The sequence below is a fragment of the Arvicola amphibius genome, chromosome 12, assembly GCF_903992535.2.
Source record: "Arvicola amphibius chromosome 12, mArvAmp1.2, whole genome shotgun sequence".
Lineage (NCBI taxonomy): Eukaryota > Metazoa > Chordata > Mammalia > Rodentia > Cricetidae > Arvicola > Arvicola amphibius.
Genome location: NC_052058.2, coordinates 147,839,584 through 147,861,300, shown reverse-complemented (window position 1 = coordinate 147,861,300; position 21,717 = coordinate 147,839,584). Strand labels below are relative to the sequence as shown.

General features: G+C 44.0%; 1 protein-coding gene across 1 annotated transcript in view; it reads right to left on the bottom strand.

Annotated features, from left to right (window-relative positions):
• Positions 1 to 21,717, bottom strand: part of Agbl1 (AGBL carboxypeptidase 1) — a 693,592-nt gene that overhangs the window by 619,248 nt on the left and 52,627 nt on the right. Inside the window, exon 5 of the mRNA XM_038313425.1 lies at positions 11,417 to 11,454. Coding sequence (XP_038169353.1) covers positions 11,417 to 11,454 — 38 coding nt within the window. The remainder of the gene's footprint in view (positions 1 to 11,416; positions 11,455 to 21,717) is intronic.

Sequence of the window (21,717 nt, the reverse complement as noted above, 5' to 3'; positions counted from 1 at the left end):
TACTGCTCCAGCAGAGGTCTGGGATTATGGAGAGAAGCTAAGGCAGAGGTTGAGTGGCATCTCTAAGCCTCACTCCCATCTTTTATATACACATCTCTGCCTACATTTCATTCAAAATCACTTACTTTTTACAAGATAGATTTGAAACCTTCTGGAGTGAAATGAATGGGTCTATTTTATTCCCAACACACCCGGTGCATATTACACGGCTATGAGGAGCTTGGCCAACCTCTTTGATCCTTGTGACAACAAGACTTTCTCAACCTCCCACTGTGTACATCTGGGTCCAGATATTATTTATTATAGGGAGACAGCCTAAGCATCGTAGGATGCCGGTAGCAAATTGGTCTCTATTCCATGACTTCAAGGAACAACCCTTCCAGCAGATGTGATAGTCACAATGTCCTCCGCTTCAATAAATGTTCCTTCAGGGGCAAAATCAATCACACTGAAAGTCACTGTCGTGGAACTGTTAAATATTTACCTGCCTTACAGGACTGGTTTGGGCTTTAAATGAGGTAATACACGAAAAGATGCCTTGTAACCCGCTGCTTCTAGAATATGTAGAAAACAGTTGACGGTGCATCTTGACACGAATAAATAAGCATATAGTCAATCCTGGATGTGATGAAGAAGCGGTCATGTGCCTCTAGCGCTTAGGAATGTTTATCTTTTTGTCTATCCCTTTAAATCTGGGCGAGACTTTATCTTTGTCAACCCACAGCCAGTCATCAATTACGCCAGAATGATACAAGTTCTAAAATCTAAAGGGTTTACAGCTCCACAGCCCCGGGTGTTAACTCCTGAGTGCCCAAAATAAAGACTAAGTAAGTTGCCTACTGATGGGCTAACAGGGACCGATTTGCATGGATTTGTTTGTTTATTCATTTCTTAGCTTATTCAAATAACTTGCTCTGAGTGTGTGCTGTATAAAATACATTAGAGTTAATGGCTTAAAAAATAAGGATTACTGGAATACAGTGCCCAGGGGTGAGGCTCGCTCCATCTAAAGTAAGGGTCAGCACACTGCTCACAGCCTATTTTTATAAAGTTTTATGGGGACGTAGTCATAGCCATTCCTTCCTTTATGTGCTTCCTATAGCTGTTCCTGCCCTCTCAGGGGAAAGAGGAATAGCTCTAACAGAAAGTGTGTGGTCCACAAACTCTAAACTATTTCCTGCTAGTCCTTTCACGGAAGAGGCTTCTACAGGAAAGATGGGCATTAAAGAACAGCCAGGTGTCATTCAGTGTAGGGGACAGATCTTAGGAGACTAATTTCAACTTGAACAAGCCCTATCCTTATGTAGAATCAACTCCTGAAACCCCCAGTGGCAGTAATAATAAACTAACATTGACTTTTACCAAGTTTATTAAAATCCAGTGCTCTACACCCATTCCTGGTATAAAGCCTCTTTCTGTATTAGTCGTTATTTTTAAAGGGGACAGACCTGCCTACCTGCTAGCCATGTCCCACAGTATCAGGAGAGTAGACATCAAGACTACTATGTAAACACTGTCTCTTGGCCTTATGAAGACTGTGCCACGCAATTATTATAACAAATTCACGCCCTCTTCATTCACAACTTGGAATCTTGGACACTTTTTAAGGTCTTTTCAAAAGAGCACTATGGCCGAAACTTTCAGGCAAATCTTAGGATAGAGGGAAAGCCCTGGAGACAGGTAGTAGAAGATAGCATCCTGCCCGTGTGTAAGAAGTGACCCTAGCTAGCAGCTACATGACAATGTTACCTTGTAGGCAAGTTCTGTGTCAGGTAGGACCATCGTCATCACCACCATCCACAGCTCTGTTAAGACCAAGGACAGTCACCTCTGAAGAGTCTGACCATCACAGGACCCTTCCCTATCCTATCCTCCTGCCCACTAGCACAGCTCCACTGTCCTCAAAGTCTCAGGTTCAGTCCAATTCCTTAATTAGGTCCAATAGGACTAAGAGACTCCAAAATGACTGAAAGGGGGCTTGATGACGAATACAAGACTCTGGCTTTCTCTGGGACAAATTTCCTAGCTTGTTTTATTTTATGGCCACTCTTAGAGAAGTATGGCTCGCTTTTCCAGCCTCCCACAGGAAGCATCATGGCACACTCCGTGTTTAACTTGTAATCCCAAACAACAGGTTAAGCCCCGCCCCCAAACTCCACACAGACATTAATTCAGATGTTTTCAGTGTTGATTTCCTCCAGATCCCCAGAAACGTCCCTGGGAGCTTCTCGGAGACTACCAACAGTCGCAAAGCAATGGAAAAAAGTGCTGTAATTAACTGAGGTCTCCGCCTGGGCTCCCATTGTGTCTACTGCGCATGTGTCGTTTACACTTGGGCTTTGATGATTAAAAAAAGAAGATTTTGCTCTAAAGAAGCTTCAACAACACCCCCCCACACACACACACACCCTCCACTTACGGTACTTACGGTAAATGAACCTAAACTCAAGTGTAATGACAAAGGCCAAGTTAGATCGCATAGTCGCTCTGGGGCTGAACCCAGAGTCCTGGGTTCCTGGCTCCTGCTAAAGGGTGGCAGAAATATGAAAACGGAGTGTTTTGGAAGCAGTCACAACTGAGGTAGAATTTTGCTCTCCTTGTGTTATTTGTGGGGGTCTCCGTAAGTCTTTATTTTCTGCTAGCTACATCTTCCCGGCGCATAAAATGGGCATAGTAATATGATTATTATATAAATGGGGACGAAGAATTCAATGACATGTTAGCAGTGTTCATCAAGGGTCATCATCACTACTTGCTGTGGGTGTTCTGGTATACCGTTGCTCTTTCCAACCTCTCCCATTTCCCAACTTACACAGGGCTTGCAATGGCAGTTCATTAAAATGCCATCAAACGGAAGGAGAGACTTCTGCCGAGGGCGCAGAACTAGAGGACTGTTGTCCTTCCAGACTGATCTAGGTCCTTTACAAGTGGCCGCAGTGTTCTAGGGGACTAGCGACCCTAACTACAAGCGTTGCTGCTGTCAGGCAAAGACAGACTGAGAAAAGCTACTCGGACTCCCCAGCCCTCGGTCAATCCTGCTCAATCATGCTAACACCACTAGGAAGGCAACAAATTCCAGCCGCTGTTCTAACCCCAGGCTCCTCTCTCCCAGCCTCCTCCCACCTCACTTAAATAATGGCAGCGCAAATGCCGCCGAGACCATCTTCAGCTAATTTCCTTCAAGACATGCAAGCTGCTAACGCTGGGAAACACAGATAGTGTGCACTAGCAAATATGGCCAAAATTAGATTAAAATAACCTCCCGATAAACAAATTACTCACCGAAAATAAATATTGGACTAGTAATGGTGGGGATAACTAGAAGAACAGCCCCACCACATGGCAGGAAGAGAAACTACAGGAGCCACTGCCTGCTACTCAGCCCACACAACCCGCAGAGTCGGACTGGGGGCGGGAAGGAGAAAAAGGGACAATCAGGATAGTCGCAACCCTTTAACTTTGACTTTTTAAAATAGTTTACGTGCTTACGCAAAATGCGTAAGTATTTAGCAGAGAAGACTGGACTTGGAGCCCAGAAAATAAACGATATGCCAAATTGAATGTGGCATGACGTAATAGGAGCCTGTAAGCGTCCCAGTTCCTGCTTGCTCCCCCATCTCATGTCCTCATTGTCAGCCTTGCCTAATGGTCACCCTCGAAGCAGCAGATACGGGCCCCTCCCACACACACTAGTGTTCCGACATCTCTCACTGGGCCCCATTTGAATGTTATGTGGAGTGGACCGTGTAATGTTTCTGACTTAAGTAATACATGATCATCCAAAATAGCGCCCCCCACCCATACTTGGAAAATATTTCCTTAGCTTTCTTTTCCACATCTGGTTGTACCGCCTTTGGGTTAAGTAGACCTAGCCTCTGGAATCTCTTCCTGGTGCAGCACAGGGCTTAGCTCGCTGCCAGGTGAACCCTGAAGCCTGCTAACTGGATAGATTACTTAAGCCTTCCAAACTTCAGCTTCCACACTTGTGAGATGGGAATGGCAAAAGCTCCTTTTCGGGTTACACATATCCACAGTGTCTGACATTCTTAGAACTCAATAAAAGGTGGATATAATACAAGTGTTGTCATTTAAAGCCAACACTGTGGTGATGGATGTAGTTTCCTATGCTGCCTTCATATGAAGCCAATTGCAACAGTACATCCCTGTGTGACAAATACATACATACATACATACATACATGTGAGTGTGTGTGTGTGTGCGTGTATGTATGTTTTTGAAGGAGATATTGGGATCCTTAGGGAAATATATTGCATGTGTCCCTAGAAAACATAGTAGAAGTGATATCAGATATATGAACATACCGCAATCATTAAGGCTCAGTGCAAACATTCTAGAAAACTGGACTTCCTCCTTATCCAACATTAATTGGCAGAGCCACTGATGTAGCCCCATATGAGGTATAAAGATGTAGAAGGGATCTCAACTCCTGAGGGAGTGCTCCAAGAAGAAAATAGTTAGACACGCTTACCTATAAAAGCATAAGATCATTGATTATACTATGGCTAGTTCCATTCTGTGTAAAGCAGTTGTTCTCAACCTGTGGGTCATAACCCTTTTGGGGGTCACATATCAGATATCCTGCATATCAAATATTTATATTACAATTCAGAACAGTAGTAAAATTATAGTATGAAGTAGCAATGAAATAATTTTATGGTTGGGGGGTCACCACAACATGAGGAACTGCATTAAAGGGTCGCAGCATTAGGAAGGTTGAGAACCACTTTCCACTGTGATAGGGTAAGTGGGTGGTACTCAGCTCCTGACAGGGGCACGTGTGCTGATATCTGAGAAGAGCCATGGGGGTGCTGGCTACCAGAGCTCTGCGGGGCTCACCTCTTCTGCCCACTCCTCAGTTTTCCTCAACGGGGATGAGAGGGACAAGGAAAATCAAGAGCTTCCAGGGCGTTCGGGGGCCATATGTTTCTAACAATGTCCCTCAATTACCCTGCAGGGGAACCATGTAAACCAGATTGACAAGGCTAAGCTCTTCACTCAGCAAATTCACTTGTTTGGCAAGGCATGACGGGCCATGCCTGTTATCTCCACGCTAAGAGGCTGAGGTCTGAGGACCACAAGTTCAAGTTCAGCCTAGGTACACAGTAAGTTCTAGGCCAGCCTACTCTCAAGGAGTGAGACTATGTTTCAAAGAAAAAAGAAAGAGCAAGAAAAGAAAAGAAAGGGAAGGCAATAAAAAAGGAAAAACTAGTTCACTCTGCTCAGCCATTCCACTGTGTGCCACATTCCACTTCATACCGTGTGTGATAAATATAGACATTGCTACAAATTAATCAAAAAATAAATGATTGGGTTCAGAAGATAGATGAGTTGGTCGCACTTATTGTGAAATCATGAGGTCCTAAGTCCAACTCAACCCCCTGAAGTCAGACAGAAACACCAAATATGAGATCATGAACATGTTTGCCATCCCGATCCTGGGAAGACAGAGACAAACAGACCCCTGGGGCTCACCAGCCAGCTACCTCGCCTACTGGGCAAGCATCGGGGTTGAGTAAGAGATGCTTTCAGAGAATAAGATGGGAAGTGATTGAGGAACAGCTTCTGAAGGTTATCTCTAGCCTATAGATACAAGTGAACCCTCACAATGTACCTGTATGTATACACACACACACACACACACACACAGAGAGAGAGAGAGAGAGAGAGAGAGAGAGAGAGAGAGAGAGAGACAGACAGACAGACAGACAGACAGACAGAGAACAAAGGACAAATGCTTGAAAAACTACAAGGAAAATTCAAGGTTTCACAGCTGTGACAGTCGGGCCATCTAGCTTCATTAGGAAACCGTCACAGGAAGCAGAATGTCTGAGCAATCTGGAGTAGCAGGTCTGTTGAGACAGGCCACTGCTCACGGAGGGAAGGCCACACGCCACGTGCAAGACTAGATACACACATGAGTTCAACGGGGGCTGCACCAACTGCTGGTCTTGTGTATGGCCACCAGACCAAGGGGGCCACAACATCAAACATCTTCAAACACTCATCCATTCTGAAGAGATGCCAGCACTCCTAGCATCTTTGGCAAATCTTGAAACTAGCCCATCTTGGGCATTTTGCAGTAGGGTAATCATCTGGCCAGTGAGTCCTCCAGCATCTGCGCTGCTGGCCACCAGGCCATAGCAGGCGATCATTCTAAGCATGAGACTGTTTGGCCGTGCTAGGCCTCTCTGTGTTTACAAGGTTTTCCCTCCCTCCCTCCCTCCCTCCCTCCCTCCCTCCCTCCCTCCCTCCCTTCCTTCCTTCCTTCCTATTCTTTGCAGTAACACTGCTGCAGGCTATCCAGACAGACAGACAGACAAAACATTAACTAGGAAGGGCTATGAGAAGTCTCATCTTCCTGCCAAGCTTCCCATTAGCCCTCTTGTGTACACCCCTCCCTCCTCCCTTCTCTGCGTTTCTTTCTCTGCTAACTTCTCTCAGCCTTCTCCCATTCCCTAACTTCTGCAAACTTCCAGAGTCTTCTGATTGCTAATTCCTAAGGAGGAGAGATGGACATATGAAGTAGACTCCTTGGTCCCTTAGTAAGATTTAGGGCCTGAACCAGACAGAAGAGGTTTCCTTGTGGCAAGATTATATGACCTTTAAATCTAGGCAGCAAGGTTAATGCCAAGACATTTTTGGAAGATTCATCCCTGGGGTCAGCACAAATCAATGATAATCCTGTCGCTGCCCCTCATTCAAGGGCTGCTTCCAGGCTCACAATTGTTCATAAATGCATTCATGGTTAATGCGTGCACAAAGGAGGCTAAGAAAGAAAAATAAAGAGAGAAGGGCTGCGGGGACAATGATATTAAAAGAGGGCTAAGAAAGAGAGGGAGAAGGGCAGAAAGAGACATGAGAGAAGCAAAGCATCGTGAAGGGAGGGAGAAAAGGAGCGAGCGAGCAAGAGAGAGAGTGAACACAAGATGTTGTTTTGGCTTGTTAGAGAAAAGCAACAGAAGCAATTGAAGTAGTGTGATTTCTTAATCAAGGCTTTATTAAATTTTGATAATAAAAAGCTAAGTGCTTTTGGATAGAATAAAACGCAAAAAGGCAAGTTCTCAGCACAGGAGCATTTGGTGGAGAATCTGTGCATGCGTGAGCATAGAGAAGACCTGATTTGAGGAACAACAATGTGGAATTTAGATCAGGCCATCCTAATCTAAAAGGCAGAAACAGATGAACTCTTGAATACACAATGACGTTTTCTTCATTTTTGGTGTCCGATGGCTGCGGTGACTGGGCGAGCAGCCTGACTTCTAAGCAACATTTTTGCCTGCCCAGCAACTGAAAGAGATTTGAGACACCTTTTGCGTCGTTTCTCTTCCACATCTCCTGTGCTGGCTTTTTCTGCAGCCACGGGAGAGAGAGAGCCAAAGAAAAAGAGTAAACTCTTGCTAGTGTGATCCAAAGTTCTTTTCTTTCCCTGTGTCGTTGCTGTGGGCAGGGCCCACACCTCCTGAAACTCTAAGTCCTGCATTTTCTGCCACTCGTGGTGATCAACTCCAGTCAGCCACAAATAAATAGTGACTTGGTGACCTCAGCTTCCCAAGCCTCTTCTAGTATTGCCTGTCATAGGAATACTGACTACCCCCGACCAGTAAATATTTTTATTTAGACAGGGCAATGTCCTCTGTTTCTGATGCAGTTACTGAGATCTACTACAACTGCCAACTTTTATACTCACCGACAAGTAAACATCAGTGCCAGAAGAGCTGACACCTAAAAGAAGCATGTCTTTTATAGATTAAAGTGGGACTAGCATTCCAGGAGAGATGTGCCACACGCAATTTGAATTTTAGACAGAATCTGACTTCCCTGTATTTAAGTTCAACTGATAGGAACTCACTCTGCAAATCAAGCAAAAAGGCGTTCCATGTTAAGGTTTAGTTACACATGACATGTAGACATCATAAAGTAACTAGGAGCATCCAAGACATTCAAAGACCTGAAGAAACTCCAGCCTACCTACATTGGGGTCAGCTAAGTCCAGATACGCAATGCCACGTATACTTCGGTTAAACCAAGGATGGCAACTGTTTGGTAGGCCGTGAGTGCTCTTTAAACCCATGGCCCAACTTTTCCATCTAAGTGCAGCTTCCTTTTGTGCTGCGCTCATGTATGATCTCAGAGCCCTTCTACCTACACATCAGAGTTGACGCTTACGATGAAACCAAACCACTCTCCTTAATCCAATGCTTTCAGAATCTTCCCCAGCAGGTTCCCCTCCGAGTAATTTGTGAACGTTCATAATAAATGGTCTCCCTTCTGGGTTCTTACCACTTATGAATGCACAGGAATGATGCCTGGTGCTGGGGAATCGTAGATCAATTATGAAAGACGAAAACGTTTATGAAGTGCCAGGAGAGGTATCTAGGGAAGGATCCTTTGAAACTTTGGGTAGATTTCAGCTCATGTGTGTACCAATAGGCGCTGGTGGCTCTCTAAAGAGAGCAGCTTTGATTCCCCCTGGGTGGGTGGGTGGTTATATCTAAACACAATGCCAGGTGCTCTCACATAGAGATCAGGGGTGTCGCTAAATAGCCCGCAATGCATAGAACAGATCCTAACAAGAAAGAAATATTGAATCCCAAGTGCCAGTGGTGCCGAGGGTGAGTGCTTGATATAAATGAAGGCTGCGTATTTAGTGGGAGGAGAATATCAGAGAGCCTCTGGTCCAACTGTCTCATAGTACAAACAACCAAAGACCAAGGCAAAGACTCATGCGGACAGCTCAGCAGAATTAGCAAATAACCCCATGTATCTTCCTAACAGGACAGGAAAGCCTGCTTTCTATGTGGGAGACAGCAGACTTTTGGTTCCCTGACAGTCTATTAGTAAAGTAAATAGAGATTAGAAGTACAAATACTAAGACCATTGGTTCTAGGCATAGATTGTTGGATTTAGGTTATAGGGAGTACTCGCACTATTTCGTGCGGGTAAATGTCACAAATCATTCAATTAATTGCAATCAACAATTATGTACTTTCAGCTTTGTTGTGCGGCTACAAGAAACACACGGATCAATGTTGATGACCCCTGTCCCTTAAAAGCTTCTGCTGAGAGACAAAGACCAAAGCAACTTCAGTATAGTGACATTCAGCGCTGAGGCAGGAAAGCCCTATGGGAGCCGAGGGCAGCAGCGCCTCACGGGTGATGGAAGGGAGATCCTGCAGGGGACATGAATCAGAGCCAGCCTCTAAAACAGTGGTTCTCAGTCTGAGGGTTGTGACCCCAACTCTTGGGGACTGAACAATCCTTTCACGGGGGCCGCCTAAGACCATCGGAAAACACAGATACATCACGATTTGTGACAGTAGCAAAACTAGAGGTGTGAAGTACCAATGAAGGAATTTTATGGTTGGGGGGGGTCAGCACAGCATGAGGAACTGTAGTAAAGAGTCAGCGTTAGGAAGGCTGAAGACCACTGCTCTAAACGAAGACCGTAAGTTAGAAAGCCCCACGTCACTGCAGGCTCAACTTGTTAAGCACAGCCAGTGTACAAAAAACCTAGCCGCCATGTGTAACTGAGTCTGTACATATTTATACATACTATGGTCTTCTCCTAGTTCAAGATACCAGGATCTTTATCACCGAAGTTGAGGAAGGTGAGATTGATTAATTTCCAATTTTTCACATCATAGGTACATATTATGAAAGGGTACCTAACCTAACTTCAAGCTGAAGGGCTAAATGGGTCTGTATGTTGGAGGTAAGATGGCTCTGTTTAGCACTCATGGCTCCCTTCCAAGGGGACATCAAGTTTTCCGTTGCCAAAGCTGGGCTGGGAGGACTCAGGAGAAAGCTAGTGTCCCAAAGCACGGTATTCATCGGTTAGCCCAATGGGCAATGCTCCTCTCCTTCACATCCCTAACCCTGCTATGTCAGACAAAGCGTTAGAGCAGAGTGACACCAAGTGCCATCATGAGAACCAACACATTAAACTTGTACTAATTCTGCTCTAAAGAGCCAATGTCCCTCCCCAGAAACCACAAGCAACATCTTTCCATCTTAGGAACTCCGCAGACTCCTTCTCTCCCTTCCCCAGTCTGCTCTCGCTGTCTTTAGTCTACCGCATGTTTCAAAGCTGTGTTTGTGGGCAGGCTTGGACGCAGTATGAAGTTCCAATCAACCAAATGAATTCAAGATTCATTTTTTTTCTCTCTCTCCAGTCTATAAAAGGAAACAGAGTGTGCTTTGGCTTTCTCTCCATGCTTCTGGTTGACAGAGATGTATGGTTGGTGGAGAAAGAATGGCTTTTATTTTTATTTATTTATTTATAAGTTTTATTAAAGTTCACCTGTTGCCCACAGGCCTCGGGCTCCCTATAGAGAAACAAATACCACTATTGAAGAAGTTGGTTTCCAAGGTGCCAAATTAAAACAGATGAAGCGGTAAGGAGGGGAAGAATAAAAACATTAAGCCAAGATTTCACTCCCAAGTGCATCATACTGTCTATTATATTGCACACGTGAAATTGACTCCCAATGTAATTAGGCTAAGGCTATGAGGCAAAAAAAAAAAAGAAATCTCACAATAATTCAGACCCTCCAAGCTATTCTTTTCCATCACTAACATAGCTGAGGAAAAAAATAACTTTTTAATAAAAAAAGAAAGAAAGAAACTTAGCAACATCTACATTGTCCAAGTGATTCCCAACACCCTACCTGCCCAAGCACATAGAGTCATGAACTAAGTCAAAAACCACCTGCAAGAATCTGCTACATACCCAGTCATAGTCTTTCCTACTGGACAGCCCCACGGGTGGGGATTTATTTCAGTAATACTGAACGGCTGCTTCCTGTGTCTGAAGGAATTGAAGAGTCCCCAGGGCGGCAATAGACAACTTACTTCCCTTGTTGGGAAAGCTGTCTTTGTCTTAACTACTTTTCTTGTTGTGGTAAAACACTCAGACAGAAGCAACTCAAGGGAGAAAAGGTTTATCTTGGCTCACAGTTCAAGGTGCAGCAGAGAAATCAAGGCGCCAGGAGCTTGAAGCCCGGACCATGTTACAGCCACAGCCAGGAAGCAGAGAGCAATAAAAGATATCTACTAGTAATGGTGGCACCCATATTGGCCAGCTCTCCCCACCTCAACTCATTCAGTTATGATAATCCCTCATCAGCATGCCCAGAGCCCTTTCCCTCAGGTGAGTCCAGAGTCAGTCAACTTGACACTCAACACTAATGGTCATGTGTTATAAGTGGACACGTCCACGTGGAGGTAGAGTCACTCTCTTTCCCACAGCCACTATATTCTCTTCTTTCTCCAATAGATATGGGACCCAGCTCTCTATTTCTTCACAGGTCAAAATGGAGCCATGGAACAAAAGAGTCGCTTTCACAAAAAAAACAGAAGTGGGAAGAGGTAACCCGTCTTTTAAAAGGATGCTTACTGGATTTCAGCAATGCCGCCAGAACTTCAGTGGCTGCCCTGGGGAGAGAGAAAGAAACGTGAAGAGTCAGTGTTCAATGCTCTCTCTTAGCCCACGGACCCCATAAGTAGCGTGTTCATTTGCCGCCACCTATCAGACTCATTATTAACCACGTAGAAGGCAGCCTATTGATCTCCATTGACCATTAAAGAGGCATAAATGTAGAGATCACATTAAGTGAGGTGTCTGTCTTCCAAATGGGTCTCAGAGGTCCCCTCTGCTGCTGAAAATATCCTTCCTCCCCACTACTGCTTCCCACCTCCCACCAACTTCTTTGCACAGTGCTATTCTTTTGGGGTTTGTTTGTTTGTTTGTTTTAAACCGCTGCTCATACCAGCCTGTGTACTTGTCAGCTTCCTGATTTGTACCTGAAAACGTGTGGAGACTCTGAAGGTTGATTGGGAGGAAAGAAGTGAGGAGGTACGGGGAACAGAGCAATTCAGTGCAAACTTCCTGAACCACTCATGCCTCTGGGGACACACTAGAAACATGCACATATCTGAAGGAGAGGCTGTTTTCTTAGGATGGGAGACCATTGCTTTTGCCCGCAAACGAATTTCAAAACCTTTGCAGCAAAAACTCGAGGCGAATAAAAACATCTCTTGTTCCGCTTCTTAGTGACCCTTCAGTTTGTCCCGGAAATCGGAGAATATGCAAAACCCCGCTGCTATCCTTTGAATTGCATCTTCCAAAGCTTATTTACTGGAGACTTAATTCCTACATCCGTGGCATTTGAATGTGAGGCTACGGGAGGGTTGATTGAAATTACACGAGATGACGAGGGTACGGCTCCAGGATGGTACCTGGAGGTTTTATTAGCCATGCTGCTCGGGGTGTGGGTCTCTACCTACAACCTCACATTTGCTGAGACCCAAAGAGAAATGTAGACTCTCTAACTGACCCCTGACCTCTTGAATTAGAATCCTGATCTAACAAATCCTCACATGCACCTGAGGAGCACAAATAATGGGTTTAGAGGATACATCAATGTGGTCCCTATCCGCCTGGTTGGTGATCCAGTGGGGTAGGTGCCTTGCTGGGGGGATGTTCTCAAACTTCTCCTGCCTTCAGACTTACACGCTCCCCTTCTCTACTCATCTGTTTGGAGGAGGTTCATCCGGCTGCTCTACTCTTTCCTCTAAATACCGAGCGACTTCCACACCTTCCCATCCCCTTTTTGTGCCATCCCAACATAGGTCCTCTGTTCTGTAGCACCTGGATTTTGCCCGTCTCCATGGAGCTGTTAACAGTAGGGTTGCAGAAGCCAATGTTTGAATAAGAAAAGAAAAGATGGCTATGAGAGACAATGGGGCAGTCTCCCAGAGGAATCTGGCCCCACTGTCTTGTGATTTCCCTGCACCATTTTCACTGAGCTGAGTGATGTCTCTGCTGTGAGTTCGCACTGGGACCGTGAGTCGCAGCCTTTCGCTGTTGCAGGAGTCCTGGAGATAGGAGATACACCTATCTCTCAAATGCTTTGTTTCTATTGCAGTCTCTTATGCTTTCTCATTCATTTGTCCTCTTGATACTGTTGACTCTGCTTTCAGTATCAGAGAACAGACTGCCAAGATCACGGTGAGGTAAGAAATTGACCAATGGGAGATTCTGTAGGACAGGTGGAGGAAAGAAGTCCTGTTTGGGGCACAGGTCCAGTCACTTGTGTGTGTAACCTAGGAAAGACATTCTAATCCCTCTGGTACATTTCACGTGTCTTCAGAAGTGATGGGAACATATCACTATTTGATAGGCCTTAACATAAGTTACAAGGATCATATGTACTATATCTATTCTTATCATTATTTTTTTATTGAGCTATACATTTTTCTATGCTCCCCTCCCTTTCCCCCTTCTACCCTCTCCTGTGACCCCCATGCTCCCAATTTACTCAGGAGATCTTGTCTTTTTCTCCTTCCTATGTAGATCCATGTATGTCTCTCTTAGGGTCCTCTTTGGTGTCTAGGTTCTCTGGGGTTGTAGACTATTGGTTGGTTTTTCTTTGCTTTATGTCTAGAAGCCGCATGTGAGTGAGTGCATACTATATCTATTCTTAAAAAGCACAAACAGTATTCCCCCAAGATTCAAGTTGTGGTGCTCTCTAAGTGTTTTCCTCTGTTTACATATTAATCTATTTTCTGTTCCAATGGCAAAATACATGAGACTTTATAACATAGAAAGAGCAAAGGTTTCAGCTCATTGTATTAGAGTCTGATAAATCTAAGGGTATGGGCCCAATAAGTTCCTGTTACTAGATTATGCTATCTTGCTGCATAAAACAGCAAACATTACACAGCAAGACAGAACAGCCAATGCAGGTGAGAGGGGAGGAGAAGAACAAAAGCGTGGGATCAGGAAAACATGATGAATATTAAAGCAAGGCACCTAACCTAGCCTCAGCTCACCGGCCAAGTGTGCAGGGACAAGCAACCGGTGTGACTGATTTGCAGAACCCTTTCACTATGGGAAAAGGCATGAGACAATAGGCTCGGGGGGGGGGGGGGGAGAGTAGAGGTGAGGAGGTAGGAGGGGCTGGAAGAAAAGTAGAGTCTTGCTGCTCAACATGTGGGTCTTGACCAGCAGCCTCACATTTGTTGGGAGTCCAGCAGAAACGCAGACTCTCAGCCCTGTTCCCTGAGCTGATGGATCAGAATCCTATCTTAACAAATCCTCGTGTGTACATGAAAGCATGCTAATCAATGCTTGGCCATGAATCAATGGGCTTGGTCATTCATTGGTTGTTGGCAGGGGCATTAGCGATGACCCAGATCTTAATTCTCCAGACAGTATCAAATAGCATGGCAGTGTAGCAAATAAATATGATCCCAACGGTGACATTATATGACATGGTCAGTGTTGCAGTCCAATTGAAGCTGATTCCTGAGGATTTATTGCTTTGAAGGTCGTGGTTTGGGAATCTACATTTAGTTAGTCTCACAAAGAGCACACTTAGGGAAAAATGATGGAGGTCATACGTAAGGCCAGAGTCTGACGGTGTAAAGAATTCAAGTCCTTTAAATAATGAGACATTATCCATTTGCTTTTAATTAAAAAGTATGATGTCAGTGATGGAAAACTAAGATGAAGATTATTATTCACGAAACATTGTTACAGAATACAAAAGAAAGGAAGGCGCTGAGGGACCACCTGCCATACTTGCCCAGGTAAACCTATGCATAAGAAAGCCACTAGGTGACTAGGAAGGGCAGTCATATCGTTTAGAGAAAACGATGGCTTTCATTTAGGACATGCTGAGCTTACCATACTCTGTGTGAACGCCACCTGAAACTAGTTAGAGCACCGCCACGAGCATCCAGCAGCAATTCTGGAGGGCACTTAGAGGTGGGAATGTTTACTTACTAATTTCTACAAGAACTACAGTATTTGCAGCCTTCAGAATGGATAGCTTCAAGAAAATTTAACCAAAAGCAGAGCAGAGGGTTAGAAAAAAAAATCAACATCACTAAAGGAAGGAAGGAGACCCCTAGAGGTGAGAGAATGCACAAGAGGGAAGGTAATGGAGTGGGAACTGGGCAGGGAACAGGGGTGGGATGGTAGGGGGAATAATTAGCTTAGAAAATAAAAGTTACTAGTTGGCCTAGGTCCGATGCTTCTTCAAACTTCAGTCTGTGGTCATGTGGTTGGTTTTAAAAATTAGTTTTGTGGGATTTTTTTAATTTCTTAGATTTGTAAGAACATTTGGTTGGGTGTGGTAGAATATCCTTGTAATGGCAGCATTTGAGAGGCTGAAATAGGAAGGTTGTGGGTTCTAGGACAGACTAAGCTATACAGTGAGACCCCACCTCAAAACAAGCAATTGTCAGATATAAGGTAATTGGGTCTAAACAAATAAGAAAAGTCAACTACTTCCTCTTGGAGAAAGCAAGCCCACTGCATTGGGCAAGTGAACTGGAGCCCCACTTTGTGTCTTTGGGATACCACACTGCCTCCTTCCGGATGTGGACACCTAGCAGCCATCGTTGTGTTAGAGCCACTGATTCCATGAAAGGACAGGGAGAACATTTTTCCTGAAGTTCATTATTCCTTACTGCCACCTCACAGTGCCTGAGTGCTGAGCGGGTTGTCTTCTGGAAAGGAATGGAAAGATCTTCCCTCTTTCTCTACGTTCCTATCAATGACTGGGTCATTTGGGAAACTTCCGAAGAACGTTTTGATCTAAAGAATGACAATACCCAAAGAAAGAGGAACGACTTCTGTTCCACCCATTCTTCGAAGTAGGACACTCCACTCAAGATTTGAGACACCGAGGATGCTCACACTCCCTTAGCGAAGGCTAAGGCTAAACCGTTGGCAGATTTAGAAAGATTGCCCTGCAGAGCATTTACAAAAGAGCCACAGAGTTGTAACAATGCGATTTACCCCTCCACGTTGAAATAAATTTTTAGAGCCATTCACTAGAGACTTTGATAATTGTCACCACTACTTAGGGAAACTTTATAAGTATCAAACGCTACATGGCCTATATTCATCAGCATACATCACTTTTGAACTTCACTGGCATGACAGATGATGACATTACCCAATACGGGATAAATAGTCCACCTAAGGCCCTGCAGCTAGCCAGCAAGCTGCACACTGAGGCACACGTCTCCTTCTGCCTTACTCTAAACATAAGCCCTCAACTTTCTTCCCCTTTCCACACCATTCCAGAAGGTGTCCCTGTAGCTTCTTTATCTTTCAGATACGGGCTACTGTTTATGGCCAGATGACAGGGGCAAGGTCTTAGGATCCATCTACATCAATGAAGCAAACTTGCCGAGCTGAGTTAACTTGACTCAACTCTATACAGAACAATTGCACTACAGCGTGGGACTTAGATATTCAGCGGTGGTCACAGAGGCAAGGACAGAGAACTTCACTGGAGGCAGGTCCTGAAGATGTTATTTGTTCTGATGAATAGGTTTTTATTGAGCATCAGCTACACACCAGAACAAATTGAAAGAACAGAGACTGTATTCAAAGAGTTTATTATCTTGGGGGCTCTGGTTAAAGAAATAGCAAATAGCAGCGTTTTTATACAGTGCACTAACTTCAGTTTCTCAAATGTAATACATGGTATTTGAAAAGGTAAAACGAGGGCTGGGAAGACAGCTCAGTGGTCAAGAACACTCATTAACCTTGAGATGACTCCAGTTTGCTTCCTAGCACCCCCATAGTGGCTCACAGACACCCATAACTCCAGTTCCAAGGGATCTGACACCCTTTTTTGACCTCCGAAGGCATCAGGCACACACATGATACATAGGCATGCCTGCAAGCAAAATGCTCATACACATCAAATAAATAAATCTCAAGAAGAAAACAAAAGGCAAGAACAGGGTAAAGAGACCATCTGTGCAAGGGGGGACTGCAAGTGCAGAGAGCGTAGCCGGGGTAGTTGCGTGAGAAGGTAACCTGAACAGAATGCGAAGAAAAGAAAGGAATCACATAAACATCAGGAAGAAGCCTGTGTCAACACAAAAGGACAGCCTGCACAGACACAGAACCGAGCTAAACCAGCAGGCGGAGACAGGGGTATTAAAACTAGGAATAAATTGAGATAGAAATAAGTCAAATAACAGTTGGATAAAACAGGAGGTCCTTTATAGGAACAGAACACATTGCCATGAGAACAGACACCCAGAATGCCATCTGGTACATTCCAACCCCCTGACTAACGAGAAGAAATAGAATGGTAGAACACAAGCACACACACACACACGCACACGCACACGCACACGCACACACACACACACATAAGAGCCAGGTGACCAAGAAAAATAAGCAATACATGGCTTCAACTGATCACGTTCAGGAAACAGTAGAACCCAGGGATGAAAACTGAGATCGATCCTGCATGGTGGAAGAAAAGAAAAACCTTAAGCATATGGTATCAAGGCTGAATCGGACCCTGTGCCCAGCATGGAGCTTTTCCATTTCTCTCTGGAATGGAAAAGAGAAAGAAACACACTCACACATCCAACTCTACCCAGATGCTGTCAGAGGCAGCTGGTGGGAACCCATCATCCATCATTATAAATCGTAACAGAAGCTGAAACCCCAAACCCAGGCTGATTTGGCACGTAACACTCTCACCGGGGAGAGGGACAGGGTATCGGCTACTGTCTGCGATGGAGACCGGGAGTATAGCTCTGCTGTGAATGAGCCCTTACCCTACCAGGCTTCTCATATGCAGAGACTGCCCGGGAGAGATGGTTTAGAACTTCTTCCAAGTCTGCAGGCAACAGCAGCAGGATGGAGGCAGCCAAACGTCTGTGAGAATTCCCAGCACCAGAAGTAGAAAGCTAATGTCTTGGGGGGGGGGGGCGGGAGAAGAAGAGCAGGCTGAAATTGTCATGGGCTCCCCCGCACAGGACAGCATCTTCCTACTTGGGAATGTGACTCTCAAATTAGCACTTAAGGTAAACAGCTTCAACTTCCTTAAATTATTCATAAAGTAAGATATACATTAATGTGCAACTATAATCCTATGTATGGTGTGTATATATAAATGTATAATGGGCAAAGTCTATAATTAAGCATATATATGCAAGATAAACTTTTACAGAGTGTGTGCTAAATGACTATGGGAGAATCACTGTTGTGCCGCTCCTGGCTGATTGTAAAGCTCAGAGCTAACTCTACAGGAGCTACGCTGTGCCTTTTAATGATGTCTGTTCAGCATGGGCAAAAGAACTCTCACCTCTATGTAACTGGACTGTTTTTCCCTTGCAGAAATCAAGGTCTTCATAAATCAGATGATAGGAGAGACTTTGGAGGGAAAAAATGTCAATCTTACTTATTTAAAAAAAGATGGGATTTATTACTAAGAAAGTCCAACTGTGGCCAGAGTGTCTCCGAGAACCATAAGCGCAGTGTACTGCCTGAAATCCCTCTCCACGTACTATGGCCTTGGGATCACTCCACAGGTTTGGATGAGAATCCTGCAGTGCTCTGGGAAGTCATCCTTGCTTTCATCTTCGTTTCTTCTGTCTGCCATAATCCTATTCCCTCATCTAGCCACTTTATAACATCCACGTCGAATTCCAGCCTCTGCGCTCCTGCAGTCCAAGCTTTGTTACATTCTGCTGATTTCTCATCTGCCTTTTAAGTTCCTTTACTACAGCAGATTTTTGGTAACATGGGAATTGTGTATTTTTACATGGATCTCTACATTTGTCTAGATAAGTTCTGAGGGGATCAGCTGTATTACAATCTTTGACATTTAAGCAGTTATCATAAGGCATGCTACATGGAAAATTCTTCAATAAATGCTTCGGGTAGGTAATAAATAACTGAACAGCATGCAACACTCTCCTACTAACTGAATGTACCTCCAGAGGGAGTCCCACATCACCTTATGTGGTGGTTTGAATGAAAACAGCCCCTATAACATCATAGGAAGGGGCGTTATTGAAGGTGTGACCTTGTTGAAGCAAATGTGGCATGGTTGGAGGAAGTGCATCACAGGGGGTGGGCTTTGAGATTTCAGACGCTTCACTCTTCCTGCTGCCTGCCAATCCAGATGTAGAACTCTCAGCTACTTCTCTAGCACCATGTCTGCCTGCCTGCACGCCACCATGCTTCCTAATATGACTATAACGGCCTAAGTCTCTGAAGTGAAAACTAACCCAATTAAGTGTTTTCCTTTAGAAAAGTTTCAAGGTCACCATGTCTCTTCACAACAATGAAGCCCTAACTAAGACAATCTAGAAACCTCTGGCATAAGTGCCACAAAGGAAAGGAATTTTGGAGGAAAACAGTTCATTGCCAAACTAAACCTATACCATAGAACCCAATAATTATATCTTTTAGTGTTTAGTCAAGTTGAAAGCTCATATCTATACAAAACCCTGCACATGGATATTTATAGCAGCTTCATTTGTAATGGCAAGATCTTAGAGCAATCAAAATGTCTTTCAATAGGTGAGTAGACAGACTGTGGCACATCTATACAAGAGAATGTTATTCAGCACTGAGAACAAATGAACAATAATTCAGGGGAAAAAAGAGTAATCTTAGATGCACACAGAACTGTACAAATAAATCTATATAGTTTAAATGAAAATTTCCCATCTGGGGTCACAGTGCTCCTTCCAAGAGCCAAAGATCATATACCAAAAAGCACAATACCTGGCATGAGAAACCTCTTTTGAGTTGTTAGCCAGGGCTACCCAAGAGACTCCAAGAAGATATAGGCTATTTCTGCTGCCCCTGGTTATCCCCCAGAGGTGGAGGGTAAGTCCTATTGCTGAAGACAACATTCACTTCAGACACAGGGCCCAGAGGATCCTAAGTTGGAACTGAGTTAACATACCTCCTCCCCAAGGACTATTTTTCACGATACCAGAAGTGTCCACGCAAGCTTCCTAAGGAGCAAAGCAAGCAAAGCAAGCAGAAGTCCTACCCAGCCACACCTATAAACCACACTAATGGCCAGCATGGAATGAGAATAAAAGGGAGTAGTAGTGGCACGCAGACCTTGGCAGTAACCAACAGCTCTCTAGCTGAATGTCAGACCCACTCAGCAAGAGGAAAATCGTGCCTGAGAGAGTAATCATCTGTTCAACAAAGTTTTTAAAAATAAGAATTGTAGATGAAATTTGTTGACGTATGTAACAGAGAAGAGGAAGCTTGTTGCCTAAAAACAAAAATGGTTCCAAAGAAGGTAAAATGTGCTAAAGTCCAAGTTATGGAGTCCTTGTCCTATCTGACCACCCAAAAAGAGCAGTTTCTTCTACTTGAGAGATACACTGTTGTCGTCATAACAGAAGGTGTCCTTTGTTAGCAGAAGGCTCCTATCTCAGAAATAATTCCTTTAGGAATTAACCTTGTGGAAATATTCTAAACTGTACGTTGTAAGCTACCTGACCAAAGGTGAGTGTGTGCATGTATCTTTAGACGAGCACGCTGTGACAGTTTTGAAAGCACAGCCGTGACGTTCCCTAAATTTTGTCAAAACCAAGTGTAGCCTTCACAATACTGAGAATGTGTTGACCCTAAAATATGTCCCAATCCAAGTATGGTTTCCTACTCTTCGATCATTTTTGGCAACTTGGTCATTAAGTCCTTTGTGCACTTTCTTTCAACCCCTGTAAAAGCTTAGGTTGCTCCAGGACAGAGATAAAGTCTGATCACCCTTGAGCAATTCAGCATGAAGCCTTCTCCTGGCATTACTATATAGCTTATCTGAGTTGAAATTTTTTTACAACTTCCAGGTGTGCCAAGGGAAGATACATTTTTCCAACATCACTGGCTAGTTTCTTCTCTACTTGCATTCTCGGAAACATGGCAGCAAATAAAAACATTGAATTCGTGTTATTTCAAGAGTCACAAAATGTAACCTTTGATAGAATAGAAGGGTCTGTTCTGCTTTGACCATGGTCTGTCAATCACTGGAATTCACAGAGAATTCCCAATGTGACACAGGTTTACTTGCTTCCTTTAAACGTTTTTTTTTTTTTTTCAACAAATCTAAGATGGCCCCATTTTCCTATAAAGAAAGAAGTATAGGGACATGATTGGTTTCTTCAGCACACGTTTTTTTTTTCTGATACTCAAGCTGAATACTCTGGTTCTAGGACAGTAATATTTCTACGGTACAATGACATCCTTAAAAGAAATTTATTAAGAAAGAGAGGGAAAAAAACATGAAATGGAAGAGGTCATGAAATAAAGACACACGACAGTGTCTCTCTTCTGCTTAAGTCAGGGCTTAGGCTTCATGGGACTGTCTTTCTCAGGCTGAGGTGATGGAGTGGAGTTACCGTGTACGTGACCAGCCTCCATCTGTGTTGTATAAATTGTCCTCAAAGGGTCTCAAAAATAAGTAACATCGGGCTGGAGAGATGGCTCAGTGGTTAAGAGCATTGCCTACTCTTTCAAAGGTCCTGAGTTCAATTCCCAGCATCCACATGGTGGCTCACAACCATCTGTAATGGGGTCTGGTGCCCCCTTCTGGCCTGCAAGTATACACACAGACAGAATATTGTATACATAATAAATAAATATAAAAAAAAAGAATGTTTGCATTGTAAAAAAAAAATAAGTAACATCTAATCCTTTTGACCCCATACATGCTTTTGAAATAGCTGATAGGACAGACATAAGTGACTGAAGTACCACACAACTATAATATTTACCAATGGAAAGAATGACTTAGATTCCCAAGGTGGTCTAAGAGGTGGGAATAGTCTAGGGGTATGCTTGTTAGTGGTATCTACGTTAAAAGACCTTCTGATCTTCATAATGATACTCCAATAACATCT